Genomic DNA, 26,918 nt, shown 5'->3' on the forward strand with positions numbered 1-26,918 from the left:
GAAAAAAAAAATGCATGTCACATCTTTGAAGCAGATCGCAAGGAAAACCTCTCCAAACTAGGGGCCATCCAACCAAAAAAAAAGTTGGAAATCCACTTCTGGAAAAGATAAAGTTTTCACAAAACTCATCCATGCAAGAGCATTTTTACTTGACAATCTCATCAATTTTTTGGAATGCTTGACTATAGCCTTAGGTCATGTTCACACGTTGCGTTTTAGCTGAGCTTTTTTTTTATGCAATTTTTTAAGCTGCGTTTTACAGTACCAGCAAAAGCTATGAGATTTCAGAAATCTCATGCACACACATTGTTTTTTTTTTTCCTGACTGATTTGGAAAACTGCTACGTTTTTGCAAACTACAGAATGTCATTTCTTTCAGCATGTTTCCAGTTTTTTTCCCCAGCATTTTTCAGCTTTTTGTCACCCATAGAAAGCAATGAGTGTAAAACATAGCAAAAAACTGCAGTATGTCACTTCTTTCAGCGTTTTTTCAGCTTTTTTTTTTCCAGCTTTTTTTCACATACAAAGCAATGAGTAAGTGCAAAAAAACACAGGTATCGAGTTTTTGCTGCATTTTTGGTGCAAAAACCTTAGGGAAGTTGCATCAAGATTTTTCTTTTTTAGCTACTAAACGTTATCTGTATGCACAGGAGACAACAAACACGCAGCAAAGATTCCTCAAAACCTGCGTTTTATCAGCAGCTTCTTTACTGACAAAGAGATCGGGTTTTGCCTGCAGGAAAAAAAAGCAGCAAAATCCCAACGTGTGAATATAGCCTTAAGGTATGTGCAAGTGGAAAATGCAATCTAAAAAAATCTTTTTTTTCTTCATTTTCTCTCCCTTTTAATGGCTTCAATCCATTGAATTTGCAAATTACTAATTTATTTACTTTTTTTTACATTAATTTTATATTAGAGCGACGAAAAAAAAAAATCTACACCGACTTTATATGTGACATCGTTTTTTTTCTATGTGGACCCAGCTTTGTTTTTTCCTGCAATTCCCCTGACTGCTGTAAGTTCCTGTTTGGTAAATGGTCGGCGTCTCCGGAGAATCGGTTCTGCGCTGGGATGGACTGAACAAACAACTGTTCTCGGCTCATGTTCTGCCGCGCTGTCGACACCATGAAGAGCGCAGCCTCTGCCGTATGCGCCATCTCTGCCCTCATATCTACAGGTGGGTGACAAGATCACTTTCTTGGCGCGAATGCATGCAAAGTTTTATTAGGGAATTACGTCATTGGTCTTCATCCGTCCGATCATCATATCACGTGTTTGGACTAGATCCACTATTCAAAAAAAAAAAATGGATCTGTTACAAACGGAGCAAAATTGAATGTTCACTCGCGAATCGAACCTAGTTTTGCAGTTTTAGGCCGGCTTCATACTCAGCGTATGAAAATACGGTCCGTATATTACGGCCGTAATACGCTGAAATGTCCCGAAAATAGTGGTCCGTAGCTCCTCCGTAGGCAGGGTGTGTCAGCGTTTTTTGCGCATGGCATCCTCCGTATGTAAACCGTATGGCATCCGTACTGCGTGGTTTTCTCGCAGGCTTGCAAAACCAACATACCGCTATAGAAATGATCCATGTGTCCCAAAAAGAAAAAAATATATATATATACTGTTTATATATATATATATATATATATATATATATATATATATATATATATATATATATATATATATATATATATATAGTCAGTAGACACATATATGTATATATATTAATATTTTTTCCAGCGCTATACAGCTTGAAAGCCGGTAATTCAATTACCGGCTTTTTCTTTCTCCTTCCTAAAACCCGACATGATTTGAGACATGGTTTACATACAGTAAACCATGTCTTCTCTCCATTTTTTTTTGCAGATTCCACACTACTAATGTCAGTAGTGTGTATCTGCAAAATTTGGCCGTTCTAGCTCTTAAAATAAAGGGTTAAATGGCGGAAAAAATTGGCGTGGGCTCCCGCACAATTTTCTCCGCCAGAGTAGTAAAGCCAGTGACTGAGGGCAGATATTAATAGCCTGGAGAGGGTCCATGGTTATTGGCCCCCCCCTGGCTAAAAATATCTGCCCCCAGCCACCCCAGAACAGGCACATCTGGAAGATGCGCCTATTCTGGCACTTGGCCACTCTCTTCCCATTCCCGTGTAGCGGTGGGATATGGGGTAATGAAGGGTTAATGCCACCTTGCTATTGTAAGGTGACATTAAGCCTAATTAATAATGGAGAGGCGTCAATTATGACACCTATCCATTATTAATCCAATTGTAGTAAAGGGTTAAATAAAACACAAACACATTATTTAAAATTATTTTAATGAAATAAAAACAATGGTTGTTGGAGTATTTTATTCTACGCCCAATCCAGTCACTGAAGACCCTCGTTCTGTGAAAGAAAAAACATAATAAACCAACAATATACTTACCCTCCGCAGATCTGTAACGTCCAACGATGTAAATCCTTCTGAAGGGGTTAAAACATTTTGCAGCAAGGAGCTTTGCTAATGCAGGCTGCTCCTCGCTGCAAAACCCCGGGGAATGAGGCTAAATATAGATCAATGATCTATATTTAGCTTCATTTGCGGTGAGGCGCCCTCTGCTGGATGTTCATAGATCGTGGGAACTTACCTAGAAAGCTCCCAGGCTTAATATATATACATATATGTGTCTCACTGATATATATATATATATATATATATATATATATATATATATATATACCTATTCTATGTGTACACATTTATTCTACCTATTCTACTGTAAGCTGTCAGTGTGATTTTACTGTACACCGCACTGAATTGCCGGCTTTTCTCTCTAACACCGCTGCGTATTTCTCGCAAGTCACACTGCTTGTCCGTGTGTAATCCGTATTTTTCACGCTTCCATAGACTTTCATTGGCGTATTTCTTGCGCAGTACGGTGACAAACGCAGCATGCTGCGATTTTGTACGGCCGTAGAAAGCCGTATAATACTGATCAGTAAAATACGGCAGATAGGAGCATATCATAGAGAATAATTGTGCCGTATTTTTTGCGAGTTTTACGGACGTAGTTTCTGCGCTCTTACGTCCGTAAAACTCGCAAGTGTGAAGCCGGCCTTAGGCTATGTTCACAAGTTGCTTTTTTGGCTGCGTTTTTTTTTCAGGCAGTCAAAACCTGCTCTCTTGGCAGTAAAAAAAAAAGCTGCTAAAAACAAAACAGGTTTTGCTGCTTTATTGGTGCAGATTTGTCTACCGTACATGTTGAATAAAGTTAGTTTCATTCACCAAAAAAGCAGTCAAAACACATGGTTTCATTTTTGGCACTTTCTCATTGCTTTCTATGGCGGAAAAAGAAAAAGCTGTAAAAATGCTGAAAAAAATGTAAAGAAAGCATAATTTTTCCGAAAAAAAGGAACAATTGTGTGTATGAGATTACTGAAATCTCATAACTTTTACTACTACCGAAAAAAAAAACAACAACTTTTAATTTGCACAAAAAAATTAATGACAAAAAAACGCAACAAAAATGCAATGTGTGAACATAACCTAAGGGTATGTACACATGACCTCTACTGTGTTTTTCAAGAGGATGATGCTTTAGCAAACACCAGCGTTTTTTTTGTGTGTTTTTTTCCGTGAAGCGTCTTCTTTAACATTTGTAGTTGGTGTGTTTTTTTTTTAATTCTTTGAGCTTTTGTGCATAATTTTTGTGGTGTCTATTTTTTACTGCTGTTTTTTTTTAACTGAATTAAACAATAAAAAAAAAAAACTTAAAAGATTTTTAAGCAAAAACTGCTGGGAAAACGCCCCCCAAAATGTCTTATAGGCATCTTTTGAGCCTTCCCAGTGAACTATGGAATCCCCCTGAAGCATGGACCAGTCACTTCCTTTAGCCTATTGGCTACATGTACACAGAGTTCTTTCGAGGTGGTCCAAAATGATAAGTTTTCGAGCGATAACTGCTTCGAGACATGCCCACCATTTGGCTATGTGTCCACGATCGCTTTTTCTGGCGGAGTCCACAACGGAAACCGCCTATCAAAAAAATGTTCGAAAGAATGAACATCTGCCTTTTCTCTGTAGAAAAAAAATCCCTTCATAAATTGGAGCTTTTAGACTCTTCGGTTCTCTAAAAATGACAAAAGGTTAAAAAAAAAAATGATCCAACCATTTTTCTGGCATTTACCGCCGTTTGAAATACAATTCAATAAAAAGGCTCAGACAAATTTTGGAGTCATCATTTTTCCTTAAAAAACAAAACAAAAACCTTTAGCGCTTTCTTCATTATTCTATGCTGTAAAAAAAAAAAAAAAATGACAGTAAAGAAAGTGTCACAAAAACGATAGGTAAACCCTCTAAACCCCCCCCCAAAAAAACAACTGAAAAATGATCAGGAAACGACAGAAAAAAACCCAACCTCCCCAAAAAGAACTGTTTGTCAAAGCAAAGGACCATGTGGGTCTGAAGCATGTTGCCCGGGAGCGCAGAGGATATTTCTTTTTTGACTTTTTAATTTTTGCGCTGTTGTGTTCAACCATCTTTGTGCCTTTTTATACTGCAGGATCAATAAAGCAATTCTTTTAAGAAGATGATTGTCGGCTATTAGTGATGAGCGAGCATGCTCGTGTGCTAATAGAGTATCTTCGGCATGCTCAAATACTATGTTCGAATCCCCGCGGCTGTTTGACAGGCGCAACACATGCAGGGATTGCCTAACAAACCGGAAATCCCTGCATGTGTTGTGGTTGTCGAACAGCCGTGAGACATGCAGCCGCGGGGGCTCGAGCATAGTATTCGAGCATGCCGAAGGCATTCGTCTAACACACGAGCATACGCGGATAGCTCCTTATCCAAGCACGCTCGCTCATCACTACCGGCTATGGTTTCGACTGTTGCAACGAGGACAACCCTCATCACAACCACTACAAACACACAGCATAGGCCTCTCCCGATAGAGCATCGTATTAAGATCATGCGCATCTTCCTCGGTCGGCTCTTTCCTCCCCGATGACGGCTCAATATTATTTTTCTCTTGTAGCTTCTTGCCTCCAGTGCACGGCCTGTAGTTGGATTTTACAAAAAGCTAACGATGAAATTTACGCTACTGAATATGGCAACAAGGTCCTATATCGGGATATTGTCGACGGGCAGCCGATCTGTTTGGGATTTAACCGCACGTGTACCTCACCGGAGGAAGTCTGTGGCTCTATATATGTGAAAACAACAAAATGTGAGTCCACACACACCTGATTTAAAAAAATTTTTTTTAAGTAAATGCATTCATTTCACTTTTGGGTAATTTGTATTTTAGGAGGCTTCATCCACTGAATTCTGAAAAATAACTCGCCCCTTAAAACTGTATTTTGTAGAGAGGAGCACATTTGTTAAAAAATTTGAAATTGACAAATTTTTTCCAAAATTTCAGTCTATCGCAATTGGGAAATATTGAAAAAACCTTCCAATTGCCCTGAAAAAAACATGTGCAAAGCTGTGAAGTCTCCTAGGACTGCATTCTACCCTTCTTAGACCTCTTTAATGCAAATGCAGCTTTCATTATCAATTTTGGTCCGTGTGCTCAACGGTCGTCAATCCATTTTTCAATATGGCTGTTTAGCCATAATTTAAGGCCAGCGTACAAAAGAAGAAAAATCCAATTTTTTTTATCCGTATTTAGATTTTTACATTCATATGCTTTTTTTTTCTACATCAGCAGTTAAAAATTGTATAAGACCGAATACAGTTTCCTATGAACATAATTGTAAAGTATCTATAAAAAGAAATGTAATACTGATGATCCATTTGGCATTTTTTATGAGCATGTATAGTCTGTGTGGTTTCTTCAGTGTTTTACGACTTTCTTTCTCTATTCCTGAGCTGTGACGGGTTCTCGTTATCCAGATTCGCCTCAAAATTGCTGCTGCGTTCCCTGCCTCTGCTTTTACGCTGGCTCAAATTCACAGCATTAACCAAATGCCTAAAAAATGGACACAAATTCGATTGGCATTGAAGTTATTTTCTCATCTATAGAATTTTGTCAATAATTAAAGTTAATTATTTTGAGAGAACGGATTGACAACCAATATGGCATATCTATATCTATCCAAATTATACTTGTTGCTTTCAAGAATCCCATCTCACAGAGTAAGATTTATAAGGTTTATTTCTATAAGAAATGCCCTTTGCTGTTCTTATAAGGAGTTTTATTTTAATGCCTCAAAATCTTTGTATTTATATAATTTTTAATTGGAGCAGATTAAAAAATGTTTTGATCTCTGGAGGACCCAACGTGGAGGAGCTTATGGATTTCAGTGTAAAGGGTGCAATGCTTCATTTTTCCTGTGGGGATGCTGTGGGGAAATTGAAGAGTTTTAAGAAGAAGTTATTGACCCAAATGGACAATCCCTTTAAGCAACTTAATAAACAAGTTACGGAATAGCCTGAATAGTGAGTTAGTCCTTGGGGGATTCATCTACTGCAGATGAAAGTAAAACAATATGTTGTATTTAATTGAAGCAAATTTACTGAAAAATTATAAGAATGACGACTTGCGCTGCTGTTTTTAATGAGCAATCCCTCAGGTTGATTTTTTTTCATAACGCTGCAGATAAACAGATGGATAGTAGCTGGTGAAATCTCCAGGAAAGTTGATCATTCATGACAATAGACCTATAGAGTGTGCAATATAATCACCAAAAAAGAGCCTCAAGATCTCAGACCTTGGGCACAAAACTTCTCAGCGGGCACCAAGGTTGATTAAGGTGTATATGCACACATTGCAGATTTGCCTGTGGAATTTTCTGTGCAGATTCTTCCTCTCTTGGCAGAAAACGCAGATTTGATGCGTTTTTCATTTGGAGTTTCATGCAGATTTGTATGCATTTTTGGAAGCTAAATAAAGATCTATTATTGAACAACAACAAAAAAAGAATTGTGATGTCATTTCTTGTCCAACCTCTTCATTTACATACTCCATTGATGAATGTTTACACACAGATAGATAGATCTAGAGATAGATAGCTAGATAGATAATGCCAAGGCTGATATTTAGTAATAAACATAATAAAATGGTACATAAAGAGTTAAGAACACACAAGCACTCAAAAATCTGCATTATTAAACGCAATATCTGTTTAATTTAAATAAAAAAAATTGAAAAAAAAATGGCATGGGCTCCCGAATAATTTTTTGCGCCATAGAGGGAAAGTCGGGAGCTGATGTTTATAGCCTGGGAAGGGGTTAATACCCATGGATCTTCCCAGGCTATGAATATCAGCCCACAGTATATTTATTTAGTCTTTACTGGCTATTAAAACAGGGGGACCCCCCCAAAAATGACATGGGGTCCCACTATAATTTATAGCCAGAAAGGCTATGCTGACAGCTGCGGGCTGATATTCATAGCCTAGAGAGGGGCCATGGATATTGGCCCCCCCGGCTACAAATGCCAGGTCCCAGCCGCCCCAGAAATGGCGCATCTGTCAGATGTCCCAATTCTGGCACTTAGCCTCTCTCTTCCCACTGCCCTGTAGTAGTGGCATATGGAGTAATAAGGAGTTAATGTCACCTTTGTATTGTAAGGTGAAATCAAGCCCGGTTAGTAATGGAGAAGCGTCAATAAGACGCCTATCCATTACTAATCCTATAGTAGTGAAAGAGTTAAAAAAGACACAGCCATAAAAAAGTATTTTACAATTTTTAATTTCACCATACTTACAACCACGCCACCTGCAAAAAATAAAAAATAATAAACCAACCGTATACTCCCTATCCGCCGTAGTCCAATTAATAACGAGTGTCCCACGACGATCTCCCCTATAGAACAGTGACATCGGGTGATGTCACTGCTCTATAGGACCCTCAGTGACACACTGACAGGAGACAAGGGCTCCGGCAGTGCATCACTGAGAGGTTACTATAGTTCATTCTCTTGCTTTATGGCAATGCTGCGTGGGAATTTTCTCACACAGCATTGCCGGCGAGAGAATGAACTTAAGTGACCTTTCTCCTGGCAGCGGCAGAGGGATATACATCACGGAGGATTACCCCCGCTGTCACTTCATCGCGGGGACACCCGCGCACACACACAGACACACAGACTCGCGCACACCAGCACACAGACATAGATTCACGCTGACACCAGCACACACACATACACGCACATAGCTCCACCCACACTCTGCCCACACACTCCCTCCTCCTGATCGGCAGCGTTTCTTCCGCAGCAAACCCGCAGATCTTTTTTTCACACCTGCGGTTTTGCTGCGGATGTGCCTGACTCAATGGAAGTCAATGGGTGCAGAAACGCTGCAGATCTGCAAAAAGAATTGATATGCTGCGGGGAAAAAAAGCTGCTATTCTGTGTGTTTTGTTTTTTTCCGCAGCACAACAAATGTCAATTTCACATAGACTAACATTGGCTGTATACTACACTATGGATTTGATGCGAATCCGTGCGGCAACGCATCAAAAGCCGCCACGTGTGCACATTGCCTTAAGGCCATAACTAAAAAATTGTGCAGGATTGGGGTGACCCACAATAAAATTTTCAGGGCCCGAAAGGTCCAAAATGGGATAGATCCACTTAAAGGGCATAGCAAAGTCCTTAGGATTACCATATTGCAGGTGACGTAGAAAATACCGGTGATTCTCACAAAATTAGAATATTATCAAAAAGTTAATTTATTTCAGTTCTTCAATACAAAAAGTGAAACTCGTATATTAGTCGTTACACATAGAGTGATCTATTTCACGTGTTTATTTCTGTTAATGTTGATGATTATGGCTTACAGCCAATGAAAACCCAAAAGTCATTATCTCAGTAAATTAGAATACTTTATAACACCAACTGGAAAAAATTATTATAAAATCTGAAATGTTCCCTACTGAAATGTATGTTCAGTAAATGCACTCAATACTTGGTCGGGGCTCCTTCTGCATCAATTACTGCATCAATGCGGCGTGGATTGGCGGCGATCAGTCTGTGGCACTGCTGAGGGGTTATGGAAGCCCAAATAATAGTGACATACAGTGGAGAAATAACCGTGACATACAATATCCAAGTAAGAGTTATACACAGTGTACCAATAACCATGTAATAAATTATAGAAATAATACTGCCATACAGTATACAAATAAGAGTGATATACTGAGCATTATGCAAGTAGATCCAGTAGGTGGTGCCAGAGATCGAATCCTTCTGAAGAGGCTATTACCATATTTAAATTCCCAGAGGCGCATATGCAGATAATACGAGTGCCGTACATTGGAATAATTATACTGTCATAAATATTTATATACCAGTGTTGTACAGTGTACAGTACAAATAAGTGTGATATACAGTATATAAATACCAGTATCATATATTGTAGAAATAATAGTGTCATAGAATATACAAATAATAGTGCCATATAGTGTATAAGAGTGATGTACAGTATACAAATACCAGTATCATATATTGTAGAAATAATACAATATACATATAATAATTCTTGTGTGTCGGGGGCTGCAGAATCCCAGCATCTGCTATAACATGGGGAGCCAATGGGATACTGGGATTGTTTTCTTCATTCAAGGGTCTAAAGTTCTATTATCTTTACTTTATCATAGATGATCAATCGCAGGAAATCTTCATAAAAAGAGACTGTATAGAAGCGAAAGAATGTGACGTCAGCGAGAGCTTCACTACCCCGGTGCTAAAAACGTCATATGCCGTCACCTGCTGCAACACCGACAGCTGTACACCCGCCCCGCAGATCTGTAAGTGTCTCTCTACTTATTAGTATTTCACTCACTTCATTATTATATTCACTTTTAAGGTCTCACCTGTGTGTTGTAATATTAAAGCAGCTGAGATTTACTCATTTTATACTTTGTGCAGTCATTTGTTCCTACAAATAATACAAATCAGAAGCAAACACTGAACAAAAGAATGTTAAGAAAGTTCAGCTCTAAAGGCTAAAGAACTGTGAGTGCAGCTCTGGAGTCTAATACAGGATGTAACTCAGGACCAGTAATGTAATGTATGTACACAGTGACTGCACCAGCAGAATAGTGAGTGCAGCTCTGGGGTATAATACAGGATGTAACTCAGGGTCAGTAATGTAATGTATGTACACAGTGACTGCACCAGCAGAATAGTGAGTGCAGCTCTGGGGTATAATACAGGATGTAACCCAGGATCAGTAATGTAATGTATGTACACAGTGACTGCACCAGCAGAATAGTGAGTGCAGCTCTGGAGTATACTACAGGATGTAACCCAGGATCAGTAATGTAATGTATGTACACAGTGACTGCACCAGCAGAATAGTGAGTGCAGCTCTGGAGTATAATACAGGATGTAACTCAGGATCAGTAATGTAATGTATGCACACAGTGACTGCACCAGCAGAATAGTGAGTGCAGCTCTGGGGTATAATACAGGATGTAACCCAGGATCAGTAATGTAATGTATGTACACAGTGACTGCACCAGCAGAATAGTGAGTGCAGCTCTGGGGTATAATACAGGATGTAACTCAGGATCAGTAATGTAATGTATGTACACAGTGACTGCACCAGCAGAATAGTGAGTGCAGCTCTGGAGTATTCTACAGGATGTAACCCAGGATCAGTAATGTAATGTATGTACACAGTGACTGCACCAGCAGAATAGTGAGTGCAGCTCTGGGGTATAATACAGGATGTAACCCAGGATCAGTAATGTAATGTATGTACACAGTGACTGCACCAGCAGAATAGTGAGTGCAGCTCTGGAGTATAATACAGGATGTAACTCAGGATCAGTAATGTAATGTATGTACACAGTGACTGCACCAGCAGAATAGTGAGTGCAGCTCTGGGGTATAATACAGGATGTAACTCAGGATCAGTAATGTAATGTATGTACACAGTGACTGCACCAGCAGAATAGTGAGTGCAGCTCTGGGGTATAATACAGGAGGTAACTCAGGATCAGTAATGTAATGTATGTACACAGTGACTGCACCAGCAGAATAGTGAGTGCAGCTCTGGGGTATAATACAGGATGTAACTCAGGATCAGTAATGTAATGTATGTACACAGTGACTGCACCAGCAGAATAGTGAGTGCAGCTCTGGAGTATAATACAGGATGTAACTCAGGATCAGTAATGTAATGTATGCACACAGTGACTGCACCAGCAGAATAGTGAGTGCAGCTCTGGGGTATAATACAGGATGTAACCCAGGATCAGTAATGTAATGTATGTACACAGTGACTGCACCAGCAGAATAGTGAGTGCAGCTCTGGGGTATAATACAGGATGTAACTCAGGATCAGTAATGTAATGTATGTACACAGTGACTGCACCAGCAGAATAGTGAGTGCAGCTCTGGAGTATTCTACAGGATGTAACCCAGGATCAGTAATGTAATGTATGTACACAGTGACTGCACCAGCAGAATAGTGAGTGCAGCTCTGGGGTATAATACAGGATGTAACCCAGGATCAGTAATGTAATGTATGTACACAGTGACTGCACCAGCAGAATAGTGAGTGCAGCTCTGGGGTATAATACAGGATGTAACTCAGGATCAGTAATGTAATGTATGTACACAGTGACTGCACCAGCAGAATAGTGAGTGCAGCTCTGGGGTTTAATACAGGATGTAACTCAGGATCAGTAATGTAATGTATGTACACAGTGACTGCACCAGCAGAATAGTGAGTGCAGCACTGGAGTATAATACAGGATGTAACTTAGGATCAGTAATGTAATGTATGTACACAGTGACTGCACCAGCAGAATAGTGAGTGCAGCTCTGGAGTATAATACAGGAGGTAACTCAGGATCAGTAATGTAATGTATGTATACAGTGACTGTACCAGCAGAGTAGTGAGTGCAGCTCTGCAGTATAATATAGGATGTAACTCAGGATCAGTAATGTAATGTATGTACACAGTGACTGCACCAGCAGAATAGTAAGTGCAGCTCTGGGGTATAATACAGGATGTAACTCAGGATCAGTAATGTAATGTATGTACACAATGACTGCACTAGGAGAATAGTGAGTGCAGCTCTGGGGTATAATACAGGATGTAACTCAGGACCAGTAATGTAATGTATGTACACAGTGACTGCACCAGCAGAATAGTGAGTGCAGCTCTGGGGTATAATACAGGATGTAACCCAGGATCAGTAATGTAATGTATGTACACAGTGACTGCACCAGCAGAATAGTGAGTGCAGCTCTGGGGTATAATACAGGATGTAACTCAGGACCAGTAATGCATATACACAGTGACTGCACCAGCAGAATAGTGAGTGCAGCTCTGGGGTATAATACAGGATGTAACTCAGGACCAGTAATGTATATACACAGTGACTGCACCAGCAGAATAGTGAGTGCAGCTATGGTGTCACGTGTCCCTATAAGACCTGGAGTTAGACAGTCATTTCAGGTAATGAATCGTAGGTCTTCTTTAGACATGTTGTGATTTGTGTGCCATGTTAAATGGATTTGCTTTTCTCTGGTGCTGAAGAAGTTAACAACCCTTTCTATGTTGGTCAGAAACATGCAGCTCAATTTCAGTTGATTCTGATTTGGTGATTATCTCTTCCTATAAAAACTGGTGAGACCTTCTTGTCCTTGCTGGTGAAAGATTTGCCTTCCTGTGCTGAGTGCTAAATCTTAGAGATTGGAGTAGTAATGATCTGTGGTTTGCTGTAGTACGTGTATGTTTATCTCCTGGCCCCTGTTCCCATTTAGTTTATCCCTCCCCGTCCCTATCCTCCTCCCTATTGTTGGTTAGTGCTTTTGTATGATAGAGGTTTTCTGTTATCCCTGTTTTGTCTTGTTTACCTTACATTTCTGTCCCACGCCTCATGGAGTGGGGGAGGGGACAGATCAAGCTTTAACAGGAGCATAGTAAGGTTGGAGACTTCGGCCTCTCTACCTTCAAGAGTAACCCCGGGACACGGATAGTTTAAAGTCCGAGTTCCAGGGACAGTTGGATGCCCCCTTCCTTACTGAAGATCGTTACAGCATGACAGGTGGGATGACATAATACCAGTGAGACTCCTTTCTTGAGGTAATTGAGAGAACATTGTTGTATCATCTTAGTAAAGGGAGTGCAAATTATAGACTGTTTGGCTGCTATGGGGCTCATAGAGAGTGTTCCAAGTCCTGGTTGGTCTCTTACTTTTTGATGTTGAGGTATAAGAACTTGTGCAGGATACTCCTTTTGAAAGAAATGTATGTGGTTTCAGCCCAAGATTTACAGGCATTGAGGATGGATAGAAACAGCAGGTCCCGGCTCCATAATCAGAGGCCAAGTTTCAACTTCTCTATATGGGCCCTTTCCTTCTATGTAGGTTATTGATCCCCTCAGACCCTAACATGACTACACCAGAACAGCAACCTTTATGACCTCTATGAAGGATGGAGGGATTGACAGTTTACCATCCTCCTGAAAATGTGAAGTTGTAATAGACCCCAGTCCAGAGCCTCTCACCTAGCCAAATCAGTTCTCATGCTTCGCACTGACGAGGGCCAACAGCCTGAAACACCGTGACTGCGAATTGAGATATTGATTTGGCTTTTATCCTAAGTCATATTGCACGACTCGTTAAAGGGTTGATTGTGACTTGTAGGATCGCTACTTCCAACAGGTGGCGCTATAGAGTTTAAGTCCTCTTTTTCTCAGAAGAGGCAATTTGCAGTTGTAATAGGACACCTGGTTCAGCAGGGGAAGCCCAGCTTCTCAGCTCAAAGACAGAATTCATACACCCCACCAAATAACTCCTACAGAAAGACCCCCTGCTGGATCCAAACCATGCAGTCTAACTGTTTTGTTGTGTCAGCTATGATTTCTTTAGGAGTTATGGAGATACTCTACGTCCTAGCTGTACATCGTGTATATTTCCAAGATCCCCAGAACATGGCGAATTCCCCCCTGGGTCTCACCTGTTCTAGCACCAAGGGTTATTGAGATATATAGAACAGATAGTAGAAATCATATAGGAAAGCTGTGTTTAGTCTTAACGTGTAGCAGGTGCCCGGCCGGATCTGATGGCGCCAAGGCCGCCTCCCTTGGACCATTTATTAAGGAGTTATTGTAGAAGGGAAATGAAAGCCAGCACTCAATCAGTACAGTTCACGGTGCCAGTGAATGGGATATTCAATCCCACAACTCATAAAGTCAGAAGAAATCACTGCACTCATTTGGTTTTCAAAAGCATTAATAAGTAAGTTTATTTGATTTGAATAGGTGAAGAGATATTTAGGCGAATTGACGTTTCGGCCAACCCGTGGCATACGCTATGCATACGCTATCTTACATACTAACTGGGTTATATTGCCATATCACTCTTTCTGATTCATCAAAAAGTAAAGGGTCCTTCTTTATATGCAGCAGAGTTCCAACAGGCGATATTGTGAACAAGGCCACGGGTTGGCCGAAACGTCAATTCGCCTAAATATCTCTTCACCGATTCAAATCAAATAAACTTACTTATTAATGCTTTTGAAAACCAAATGAGTGCAGTGATTTCTTCTGACTTTATTAAGGAGTTATGACTCATCTTTGGTTTTGGAGTTAGTAGCTGCCAGAGGCAAGAGGAGAAGATTTAGGTTTAGCCCAGAGGGCAGGAGGGGAGTGACCCACAAGGGATAAAGGCTAGTGTAAAGCCATGTGGGCTCTCTCTTGTATGCTTGCTGGTCACTTCGAAACTGTTGAATAACATGCTGAGAAGTGAACAAAGAGATAGCTGGGAGTTCATACCCTCTATGGCCCAGCATGCACACAGTCGAACACTATCCCAGCAATTGACATATATTCTGCTTATATCTTTTTGGCCTTCCGCCATCTGTATTTGCATATCTGACCATTGTATATGTATCCATTGTATATATAGTGTCTTGTCTAGTGTGCCCTTAAGGCTATTAAATATATAATTTAATTTTTGGCTGCTCTTTTGTCTCGATCCACAAATCCACACATTTCTCAGTTTAACTTTCCATGCTACCGGGGCTAGTTTCTGGCCCTATATAATCCCATTAACAAATTGGGCTTATATCTAACGAGGAACTGGTGGCAATCCTACTGGGCTGGCTGTGCTTGGTTTCACTGGTTCTAGTGAAAGGGGCCTCTCAGCCTGTCAGGGTTGTGAGCGAGTGTGATGCCATGTCAGTGACTGCGTAGGCTACATCATCTCACTACTTGTGTCTCCCTGGGCCTGTTTGGATAGGGGACATCTATATAAAACTGTATCAAGCTGACCTTGCGTGTCCCCAGGGGTGCAGAACATCACATTGGTGATAGTGAGGAGACCGCCTTACATGATCCCTCTGACGTTTTTCAAATGATGGCACTGGTGGGATTCTGCGTGATCTCTCTCGTGCTATCCACCATAACGTCTTCTTTCTCTTTCACAAGATTGTATATTTTTACTTTTAGTGCCACCAGAAAACAACACTGAAAATGGAGTGCAGTGCCCATCCTGCTTTCTTTCGTCCCCCATGGAAAAGTGTGAAGCTAAATACTCACTGACATGTACAGGAAAGGAGAAGTATTGCATCGCTTATGAAAGGACGGCTCCATTTGGTAATCGAAGGCCAATCATAAAATGGGTGGTTTTTTGTCTACATGTCGCACTTTAAACTTCCAGGTATAAAATTCCCTACGGGACTCGCTGGAAGCTTTAGTACTAGACAGCTACATGACAACTACAGGTTGAATCCTATCACAAGGCACCACTCTTTTGACTCTATAGTTTTTATTGCCCATATGGGCCGGATGTTTTTAAGGTATAGACCCCCATCTCCTATCACTCAAGGAGTTTTGATCAGAGTGGATTATGGACCCTCATACTTTCCACCAAGTCTTTTCACCACTCCTGTTCCACCATTTATTGAACCCATCTACATCCGTACCCTTTAACGATCCGGTATTTTCTGGGTGACAACTAATATGGCTGCCTTTGTTTTTTCCGTATCAATATATTTAAAAAATGCCTAGTACAAGAGCAAGCAATTTGTTGACAACCCATTTGTTAGTTAAAGTGACTGTCATCTCGATAGACAATCAAATGTGATGGCAAATGATAGAATTTGTAAAAGGGACAGAAAAGAATAACGTAAATGGGGACATTTATGGAATATCAATAGGAATTTTTTTAATTGGAAACTTTCAGATCTCCCATAGAAATGAATGGAAAGAACTGCACATGTGAAAAAGGAGCAATCAGCTCACGTGCCCATGTGCGTGGCAAAATACTCCAGTAATAGAAGCAGTCCAAACCATAGCCGGACTCAAATCTTCTTAAATGAACTGCTTTATTGATCCAGTAGTAGAAAAGGCACAAAAAGTAATTGAACACAACAGCACAAAGAGTAAAAAGTCAGAAAAGGATTATCTGCTGCACTCCCAGGTAACTTGTTTCAAACCTGCATGGTCCTTTGTCAAGTCTGGAGAAAGGACCATGCAGGTGTGAAACATGTTGCCTCAAAGCGCAGTGGAGATTTCTTTTCTGCCTTTTTAAGTTTTGTTCTGTTGTGTTCAGCTATTTTTTGTGGATTTTTATACTACTGGATCAATGAAGCATTTCTTTTAATAAGATGTGCGTAGTTGCTGTTGTTTGTACTGCCGCAAAGAACTACACCTGTCCATGTCTGTGAGCATACCGCCTATGGTATGGATGACATCTAAAGTGGTGTGATGATATGTCATCTCTCGGACATTTGTAGCACATCTCATTGATGTTTTGTCAGTAAATGATGATGAACCATGTTAGATCATTGCTACCCATGCTCTAACTATACATCTTCGAATTTCATGGCTTCTTGTACTTAGTTACCGATGTTGGAGTTGGACTTCATTTTCATTCCCGACTTTCATGTTACTCTTGTAGAAACCAATTATGCCTATGCAATGGGTTGTGCCTCGAAAAATGTTTGCACAGAAAACGGAGCGCTGCACAATTTAGGCAAACCTGGATTATTGGAAGACGTTAAGTGCCATAATACGACCCACAATCAACAAACGAAGACAGGTGAGTAAATTGGTCAATAGGCACGTATGGTTGATGAGTCAACTCTGATGGTTGACCTACCTTGCTCGTCTTGATTTCCAGAACTCCCATATATTTCAATGTATGCCCTTGTTAGAGGTATAGTATTAAATGGATAATCCTTATTGCTTGATAAAATATGTCTTGCATTGATTTACATGCGGATGTGCTGGTAGATGCGTTGACAGTACTCCAAGAGACCTTGACTTTTTGATCTTGATTCTGGCTTATTTACAGGAATGTATTATTGCTTGTGTATCACTTTGTAAAAATGCTCAAGGTTTGAACTACTTAGTAAAAGAAAAGCCAACTCTGGGTTTTCCCTCAGAGCCATATTGACCTGACACCTAACAGAGTTGACGCTTTGCATTCCTGTCATTCCTACTGAACACAATCTGTAGAGTTGACCCTTTGTGGAGTAGATCGGGCTACTCTAAGATTCAGTTTTTCCACTAATACATGCTGACTGCCTGAATTGTTAATTGGGTTTTAAAAAGTGGTGTGGTGTGTGTTCGGTAGGTATAATATAAGCAATTGACTTATGAAAACCTCTTTAATGATTATTCTGTTGGACACCACCCTATGTCACAATGTAATTATTCTTCTTCCTCTTTGTGTTTTAGGACATTTCATTTGGTGCTTCTTCTGTCATGATTACAATGTCAACAACTGCTCGGACAAGGCATATCTATGCCAGCCGGAGGAGGATGTGTGTGTTTTTGAAAGAGTAAGAAGTATATACGGTAAAAAAAAAACCCTTCTTTTTCTCTTAAACTCTGTTGAGCTACAGAAAATTCTGTCACTGTCCGCCTGCTGATTACCTTTCGTCCATTCTTTTCGGATTACAGGTGCTTTCCATTTGCTATCTATCCTATCCTATCACATTGCAGGTGCTTCTATTTAAACCTCCCTCCTGCTTGTTGCGGAGACACAGAGGTCAGCGGATGCTCTAGTCCACTGGCCAGAAACTGCATGGACTAGTGTTCATGCCACTGAATGGGCATAAAACTACTCAGAAAAACGGGGTGAGGGTTAAACCTTGTGGCAAAAGTTTATTGTACCACAAACAGACAATAACCCATAAAACAGTCCTAGTAAAATACCCAAGATGGTGCAAAATCAGAGTCTGACCCTTCTGCTGACTCACCTGGATTAAAGCAGCTGCGACTTCCAAGGCTGACTACTCTCACCTGCAGCACACAGAGAGGAGGTAATGACAACTTTAGGAAGCTGACAGTCCATTGTGGTACGAGACCAGGTGACCGAAGGATCACAACCTGCCATCTCTGTAAATCTCCATGGAGCCAGGTGACCGGTGGGTCCCAACACTGGCTTTTCCAAAACGTATCCATAGGGCCCAGGTGATCGATGGGTCCAAATCCTGACTTCCCCAAACATCCATGGGTTCAGTAATGGTCAATGGAGCAGATCTGTATTCTTCCATCCAGAACCATGGTCCACCAAGCTGGTGTCCTGTAGAATGTCAAATCTGTGTCCCTTGTGATGGAGTCATGATGGCCTGACTACTGTTGTAGAGTGTTCCTGGCTGTGGTTTTATAAATAGTCTCTGGTTCTCTGGATCTCTTGTTACAGAGGAATATCCATTCATAACTGTTGTCCTTCATGCCATCATCAGGTTTCATCAGGTGTGATGAAATTAACTTGCATTGTTTGAGTATTTAATCAATCTGCATACTTTTTCATCCTCAGCTCTCCAGGTCAACAAGCCACAGGGTCCCACACAATGGTCAATCAACTTATTATCAAACATCTATTGTTCAATTACCCTATATCTCTGCTATCCAGGATAACAACACAATATGTTGCAACAAACAGTCTATGCCTCCTGGCTTACTGAAAATAGATGTCTGGGTACTTGTGATTAATCTGTGTTGTCACATTTGTGTTCTTTGCTGGTGATAGTTTTCATATGGATGTTTAGACATTCTGTGGTTGTTAAAGCCAGTCAGGGAAACTCCAACTCTAGTTGTTTCTGTAATTTACTCTGCTTCTATCTTCTGTTTTTATTAGGATGAAGGTGACATCTCTAACATTACTTACTTTATACTTTATTTTGCATTTTGTGTTTTTCTACTCCCTAATTCACATTTAGTCCTCCAGATCATGAGTGGCTCTCAGCAGTTGACAACCACTCTGGGTCTGTATATAACTGGTTATAACTATACTACCTCTGACGAGGGTACTGAGGGTGCTAAGATTAATATTGTATTTTTATCATTACCTTAAATTGTCATGAATTATTTCAGAATACATGTTGAATTTCTTTGGTTTTCCAGATGGTAGAGAAGAAGTAACAATTACTAAGAGATGTGGGAAAAGCAATGAATGTAGCAGAAGTGGCATCATAAGAAGCTCAACCAAGACTATTTTCATGAACACCACGTGTTGTGACTATAATGTGTGCCAGGCGCCATTACCAACATGTAAGTGGATCATTCAGTTATTAAGAAAATAAGTCTATCTGCTGGGTAGAGTATTGTCCTCTGTGATATCATTGTAGATTTTTGTGTACCATTGGGATTATTATTATTTATTGTTATAGCGCCATTTATTCCATGGCGCTTTACATGTGAGGAGGGGTATACATAATAAAAACAAGTACAATAATCTTAAACAATACAAGTCACAACTGGTACAGGAGGAGAGAGGACCCTGCCCGCGAGGGCTCACAATCTACAAGGGATGGGTGAGGATACAGGAGGAGAGAGGACCCTGCCCGCGAAGGCTCACAATCTACAAGGGATAGGTGAGGATACAGTAGGTGAGGATAGAGCTGGTCATGCAGCGGTTTGGTCGATCGGTGGCTACTGCAGGTTGTAGGCTTGTCGGAAGAGGTGGGTCTTCAGGTTCTTTTTGAAGGTTTCGATGGTAGGTGAGAGTCTGATGTGTTGTGGTAGAGGGTTCCAGAGTAGTGGTGATATGCGAGAGAAATCTTGTATACGATTGTGGGAAGAGGAGATAAGAGGGGAGTAGAGAAGGAGATCTTGTGAGGATCGGAGGTTGCGTGTAGGTAAGTACCGGGAGACGAGGTCACAGATGTATGGAGGAGACAGGTTGTGGATGGCTTTGTACGTCATGGTTAGGGTTTTGTAGTGGAGTCTCTGGGCAATGGGGTGCCAGTGAAGGGATTGAAAGAGGGGAGAGGCCGGGGAATAGTGGGGGGACAGGTGGATTAGTCGGGCAGCAGAGTTTAGAATAGATTGGAGGGGTGTGAGAGTGTTAGAGGGGAGGCCACAGAGCAGGCGGTTGCAGTAGTCAAGGCGAGAGATGATGAGGGCATGGACTAGGGTTTTTGCAGATTTTTGGTTGAGGAATGTACGGATTCGTGAAATATTTTTGAGTTGAAGTCAGCAGGAAGTGGAAAGGGCTTGGATATGTGGTTTGAAGGAGAGATCAGCGTCAAGGATTACCCCGAGGCAGCGAGCTTGTGGGACTGGGGAGAGTGGGCAGCCATGCACTGTAATGGATAGGTTCGTTGGGAGGGTCGCGTGAGATGGGGGAAAGATAATGAATTCTGTTTTGTCCATGTTAAGTTTCAGAAATCTAGCGGAGAAGAAGGATGAAATAGTGGACAGACATTGAGGGATTCTATTTAGTAGGGAGGTGATCTCTGGTCCAGAGATGTAGATCTGTGTGTGGTCAGCATAGAGGTGATACTGAAAGCCATGAGATTCTATGAGCTGTCCCAGGCCAAAGGTGTAAATGGAGAAGAGCAGGGGCCCAAGGACTGAACCTTGTGGGACTCTGACAGATAGGGGGCGAGGTGAGGAGGTGGTGTGTGAGTGGGAGACGCTGAATGTCCGGTCTGTTAGGTATGATGAGATCCAGGATAGGACCAAGTCTGTGATGCCAAGGGATGAGAGGGTCTGTAATAATAGGGAATGGTCCACTGTGTCAAAGGCAGCCGACAGGTCGAGGACGAGGAGGACAGAGTAGTGTCGCTTGCTCTTGGCGGTTAAGAGGTCATTGGTGACTTTAGTTAGATCAGTTTCAGTGGAATGATGTTACCGGAAGCCAGATTGTAAGCGGTCAAATAAGGAGCAAGAAGAGAGATGGGAGGACAGTTCAAGGTAGACGTGTTGTTCCAGTAGTTTGGAGACCTAAGGGAGAAGTGATATAGGGCAATAGTTAGATAGAGAGGATGGGTCAAGAGAGGGCTTTTTGAGGATAGGTGTGATTGAGGCATGTTTAAAGCTTGAGGGGAAAACACCAGTTGTTAGTGATAGGTTGAAGAGATGGGTTAGGGTTGGGATGAAGACTGTGGTGAGGTTTGGGATGAAGTGGGATGGGAGCGGGTCAAGTGCACAGGTGGTGAGATGTGATCTTGAGAGTAGAGTGGAGAGCTGATCTTCTGTAATGGTGGAGAAGCTGGTTTTGGAGCTGGAGGGCTGGGAGTCTGGAGGAAGGGCTCTGGGGGATGTTGACCAAAACTGTCTCTGATGCTATCAATCTTCTGCTTGAAAAATAAGGCAAAGTCTTCAGCTGAGATGAGTGGGGAGGGAGCAGGTGCTGGGGGACGTAGGAGAGAATTGAAGGTGTTGAATAACTGTTTAGGGTTGTGAGACAGAGAGGATATGAGAGATGAGAAGTAGGTTTGTTTAGCTGTGGCGAGTGTGGTCTTGAAAGTAGTGAGGGACTGTTTAAATGCGATCAAGTGCTTGTTGGAGTGGGATCTTTTCCATCTGCGCTCAGCAGCCCTGGAAGCTTGCCTCAGTTCTTTGGTCAGGCTGGTGTGACAGGGCTGTCTGTTGATTTTGCGAGCTTTGGTATGTGTTAGGGGGGCAGCAGATTCCAAAGCTACAGCTATTGTGGTGTTATATAGAGCGGCAGCATCATCCGCATTGTGTATGGAACTTATGTCTGTGAGAGGGAGGAGGGATTCAGAGAATGAATGTAGGTCAAGATGTTTAAGATTTCTGCGAGGGTGTGAAAGTTTGTGGGGTGGGGGTTGTAGACATGGAGTGGAGAGAGATGAGAATGTGAGAAGGTTGTGGTCAGAGAGAGGAAGAGGTGAGTTAGAGAGGTTAGATAGGGAGCAGAGGTGGGTGAAGATGAGGTCCAGTGTGTGATCATCTTCGTGGGTGGCTGCAGAAGACCATTGAGTGAGGCCGAAGGAGGAAGTGAGAGATAGAAGCTTAGAGGCAGCTGAGAGGGAAGTGTCAATGGGAATGTTGAAGTCGCCCATGATGATAGTGGGGATGTCCGCGGAAAGGAAATGAAGTAGGCAGGTGGTGAAGTGATCAAAGAAGGTGGTGGCTGGCCCTGGGGGGCGGTAAATGACAGCCAGTTGGAGGTTGGAGGGGGAGTAGATGCGCACAGAGTGCACCTCAAAGGAAGGAGGGTAACAGAGGGTGGCAGTGGGATTGGGGTGAAGGAGCAGTTATCTGACAGGAGAAAACCAACCCCTCCACCATGTTTGCTGCTGGGGGTGTGTGAGAAAGGTGGAAGCCACCGTAAGAGAGTGCAGCAGGGGAGGCTATGTCAGAAGGGGTGAACCAGGTTTCGGTGATGGCGAGGAAGGAAAGTTTGGTAGTAACAAAAAGATCATGGATGTAAGAAAGCTTGTTGCAGACAGAGCGAGCGTTCCACAGAGCTCCTGTTAGTGGGACTGGGGAGGCGGGGGCTGGGTGAATGGGTATAAGGTTAGAGAGATTACGGAAGGTTGTGATAGAGCGTGGATGGGAGGTAGAAATGATTGTGGGAATATGGTGAGGAGGACCAGGATTTGGAGAGATATCACCAGCAGTGAGAAGGAGCAGAGAAAGTGTTAGCAGGTGGGAGCAGGAGAGGGCATGAGGTGGCTGTCTGTGCTTGGAGACAGAGGATTGTATGTTAAGGAACAGTTCTGAGGAGGAGGTGAGATGGATGGGAAGGATTGAAGAGGAGCTGAACAGTTCCTTACTTGGTGTGGGGATTGGGGGAGGTAGCAGAAAGTGAAGGATTATAGGGGTGAAAGTGAAAACAAACAGAATCATTGTATACAGTGACTGGCCAGTTACCTTCAGTTCCCTTCAGGTTCAATTCAGGTTTTAATTCTGCTGTAATCCACACTTTTAGGACACACTTATAGGAATCACACTGCAGACTGAATTCTATGCAGACTTGAGCTATGCAATATATATACAAATAAGTGCATTAAGATGTGAAGCAGAGAGGAGTGGTCTCTGTTCATCTTGGTCAGAGAATTAAGAGTGGACCAGATGCATATAATCAAGCCTGAGTAAACAAGGTCATAAATAGCACAGGGTAAGCTGAGGTTAGCTGAAAGGCATACCATGAGAATGCTAGGAGCAGGGGAAAGTCTGTGTGCAAAGCTGGGTGATTTACTATGTGCACTTCATAGACAGACAGCAGGAGAGCTGGGTGGATGAACATACCATGAGATGGGGATCAAGACTTCTGCAACTTTCGGTGTCATTAGGTGAGACAATAGTTGTCCATAAGAACACAAGGGCAAGTCAAGATAATCCAGATGTAATTAACTTCTGACTTACGGAGACTTCTGAGAAGGCTACACAAGTGTCAGCCGTATGGTGACCATCCACGTCCTTAGAGAAGTCCATCATTGACCATCTCAAAACTGGTGTAGGATATTTAGTGGTCTACAAAGCTCTTCTATACATAAAACTAAGGTGGTGTAAAGACTCACTGGTTCTACCATTGTGAGCTCCTCTCATGTATCTACAACATATTCAGAGATCATTCTGGAATTCTTGACAACTGTAGACCTTCATGACCAATTGGTAACGGGAGAGGGGCACCAATAAGTATATTCTGTCTTTTGCTCTCTCATTTTTAGTGCCTCAAGCCAATGATGATGAAAATGGACTTACATGCCCGGCGTGCTTCGTCCCAAACTCAGACCGTTGTCTAGGAAGAAGTAACTTGAAATGTACCGGGAATGAACAACGCTGCATTCGCTACATGAGAACCGAAGTGCGTGGTAAGTGCTCCAACCATTACTGGGGAAAGCGGAATAAAAGTAGTAAACTTTGGCATCAAATCTATAGTGTGTTTGATAAAGGTGGAAAGCAATGTTACCAGGAATGTGCACATTAGATTACGATAATATACTTCAGAGCTGCATTCACAGTTCTGTAAGCTGCAGAGCTGAAATATCTCAGAATTCTTTCCTGGACCAATGTGTGAGAGTCTCTAGAGTTTGCTTTGATGACTTGCATTTTAGGATAAATGATCTCTTTACACCTGACATTGCAGTAAACTTGCGAAGGAAAAACAAGTCTTTAGCACTTTGTTATAGTAGCACATCAGAATGCCTGTCTACAAGCTTGTTGACTTCATCTCATATCAACCAGCAGAATAGTGAGTGCAGCTCTGGGGTATTATACAGGATGTAACTCAGGATCAGTAATGTAATGTATGTCCACAGTGACTGCACCAGCAGAATAGTGAGTGCAGCTCTGGGGTATAATACAGGATGTAACTCAGGATCAGTAATGTAATGTATGTACAAAGTGACTGCACCAGCAGAATGGTGAGTGCAGCTCTGGAGTATAATACAGGATGTAACTCAGGATCAGTAATGTAATGTATGTACACAGTGACTGCACCAGCAGAATAGTGAGTGCAGCTCTGGAGTATAATACAGGATGTAACTCAGGATCAGTAATGTAATGTATGTACACAGTGACTGCACCAGCAGAATAGTGAGTGCAGCTCTGGAGTATAATACAGGATGTAACTCACGATCAGTAATGTAATGTATGTACACAGTGACTGCAGCAGCAGAATAGTGAGTGCAGCTCTGGGGTATAATACAGGATGTAACTCAGGATCAGTAATGTATGTACACAGTGACTGCACCAGGAGAATAGTGAGTGCAGCTCTGGAGTATAATACAGGATGTAACTCAGGATCAGTAATGTAATGTATGTACACAGTGACTGCAGCAGCAGAATAGTGAGTGCAGCTCTGGGGTATAATACAGGATGTAACTCAGGATCAGTAATGTAATGTATGTACACAGTGACTGCACCAGGAGAATAGTGAGTGCAGCTCTGGAGTATAATACAGGATGTAACTCAGGATCAGTAATGTAATGTATGTACACAGTGACTGCAGCAGCAGAATAGTGAGTGCAGCTTTGGGGTATATTACAGGATGTAACTCAGGATCAGTAATGTAATGTATGTACACAGTGACTGCACCAGAAGAATAGTGAGTGCAGCTCTGGGGGTATAATACAGGATGTAACTAAGGATCAGTAATGTAATGTATGTGCACAGTGACTGCACCAGCAGAATAGTGAGTGCAGCTCTGGAGTATAATACAGGATGTAACTCAGGATCAGTAATGTATGTACACAGTGACTGCACCAGCAGAATAGTGAGTGCAGCTCTGGAGTATAATACAGGATGTAACTCAGGATCAGTAATGTAATGTATGTACACAGTGACTGCACCAGCAGAATAGTGAGTGCAGCTCTGGAGTATAATACAGGAGGTAAATCAGGGTCAGTAATGTAATGTATGTACACAGTGACTGCACCAGCAGAATAGTGAGTGCAGCTCTGGAGTATAATACAGGATGTAACTCAGGATCAGTAATGTAATGTATGTACACAGTGACTGCACCAGCAGAATAGTGAGTGCAGCTCTGGGGTATAATACAGGATGTAACTCAGGATCAGTAATGTAATGTATGTACACAGTGACTGCACCAGCAGAATAGTGAGTGCAGCTCTGGGGTATAATACAGGATGTAACTCAGGATCAGTAATGTAATGTATGTACACAGTGACTGCACCAGCAGAATAGTGAGTGCAGCTCTGGGGTATAATACAGGATGTAACTCAGGATCTGTAATGTAATGTATGTACACAGTGACTGCACCAGCAGAATAGTGAGTGCAGCTCTGGAGTGTAATACAGGATGTAACTCAGGATCAGTAATGTAATGTATGTACACAGTGACTCAGCTTTAAGTTTATCCTTAGTTTTATCTTTTTTCTTTCTCTTAATTTCCGATAGAAAGTGCCACTAACACAGAGAGCTTACATGGCTGCACCACTGATGAGATTTGTGAAGCTGGATCATCCATAACCTACGCGAAAGGACATTATCACAGAAGCATAAAGACTTCCATTATGTGCAGCAGTGCGGTGGGGTGGAGGGCTCCTCTCTGCACTATCCGGCGTTCTATGACTCTCACATCCATTATCCTTACACTCATCGCATCTTCCTAAAATCGCCTGTCCTGTCCTGTCTTTTTTTCGCTTTGGGCAATAATTACAATTCCTCTAATGCTGATGTCTACAATAAAGCCTCTCTCTGTGCAGCCACCAATTACAGGCAGCCCCGCCCCCGCGGTTCTCTGAATGCGTAAGATCCTCACACAAGGGGATAGCTGGGTGTAATGGGGCCAAATGCTCCCATCCAAAACTTTTCTTTTAGAATTAGAAATTGAAGTTTGGAAATGCCCGGCCCCCATCGCTCTCTGTACCCCTAGGCACTGAACAATCCTTCCTGCATGTTTAGTTAAGTGGATTTAATTCTAAAATTCAGTTGATCGGCGGTGTCTATATTATTACATTGCATGTGAAATAAAAGAAGGTGTATGGGATTAGAAAGAGGGTTTTTTCTTCTATTCGCAAACAGCGCCACTCTTGTCTATAGGTTGTGTCTGGTACTGCCACCCAGATGTAGAAAAAATGGCTGAGCTGTAAAATTTAAACCCAGGCTTATGAAAGTGGCGCTTCTGAAATTCCCCTCAAGGTTTCACCTGCTGGCAATGTCTTAGGTAACTAATCAATAGCCCAGACAAACTGTAACTTGTCCCCTAATTAATGATTACTACGGAACGTTAATTTCACCACTATCAGAATTTCCATTCCGCTGAATTGCGGAAACTTCTGCTTTT

The 26,918-nt window shown here is 41.8% G+C and overlaps 1 protein-coding gene across 1 annotated transcript; it reads left to right on the forward strand.

Moving 5' to 3' along the window:
• The first annotated feature begins 1,003 nt into the window (after positions 1-1,003).
• On the forward strand, positions 1,004-26,614 carry LOC138651264 (urokinase plasminogen activator surface receptor-like). The gene is made up of 9 exons (XM_069741328.1): positions 1,004-1,177; positions 5,027-5,218; positions 9,595-9,744; positions 15,408-15,554; positions 16,861-17,001; positions 17,643-17,762; positions 19,317-19,463; positions 23,840-23,983; positions 26,030-26,614. Exons 1-9 carry the CDS (start codon positions 1,102-1,104, stop codon positions 26,242-26,244), a joined length of 1,332 nt encoding a protein of 443 aa, XP_069597429.1. The 5' UTR covers positions 1,004-1,101; the 3' UTR covers positions 26,245-26,614.
• The last annotated feature ends 304 nt before the right edge of the window (positions 26,615-26,918 follow it).

The sequence above is a fragment of the Ranitomeya imitator genome, chromosome 10 (genome assembly GCF_032444005.1).
Source record: "Ranitomeya imitator isolate aRanImi1 chromosome 10, aRanImi1.pri, whole genome shotgun sequence".
NCBI lineage: Eukaryota > Metazoa > Chordata > Amphibia > Anura > Dendrobatidae > Ranitomeya > Ranitomeya imitator.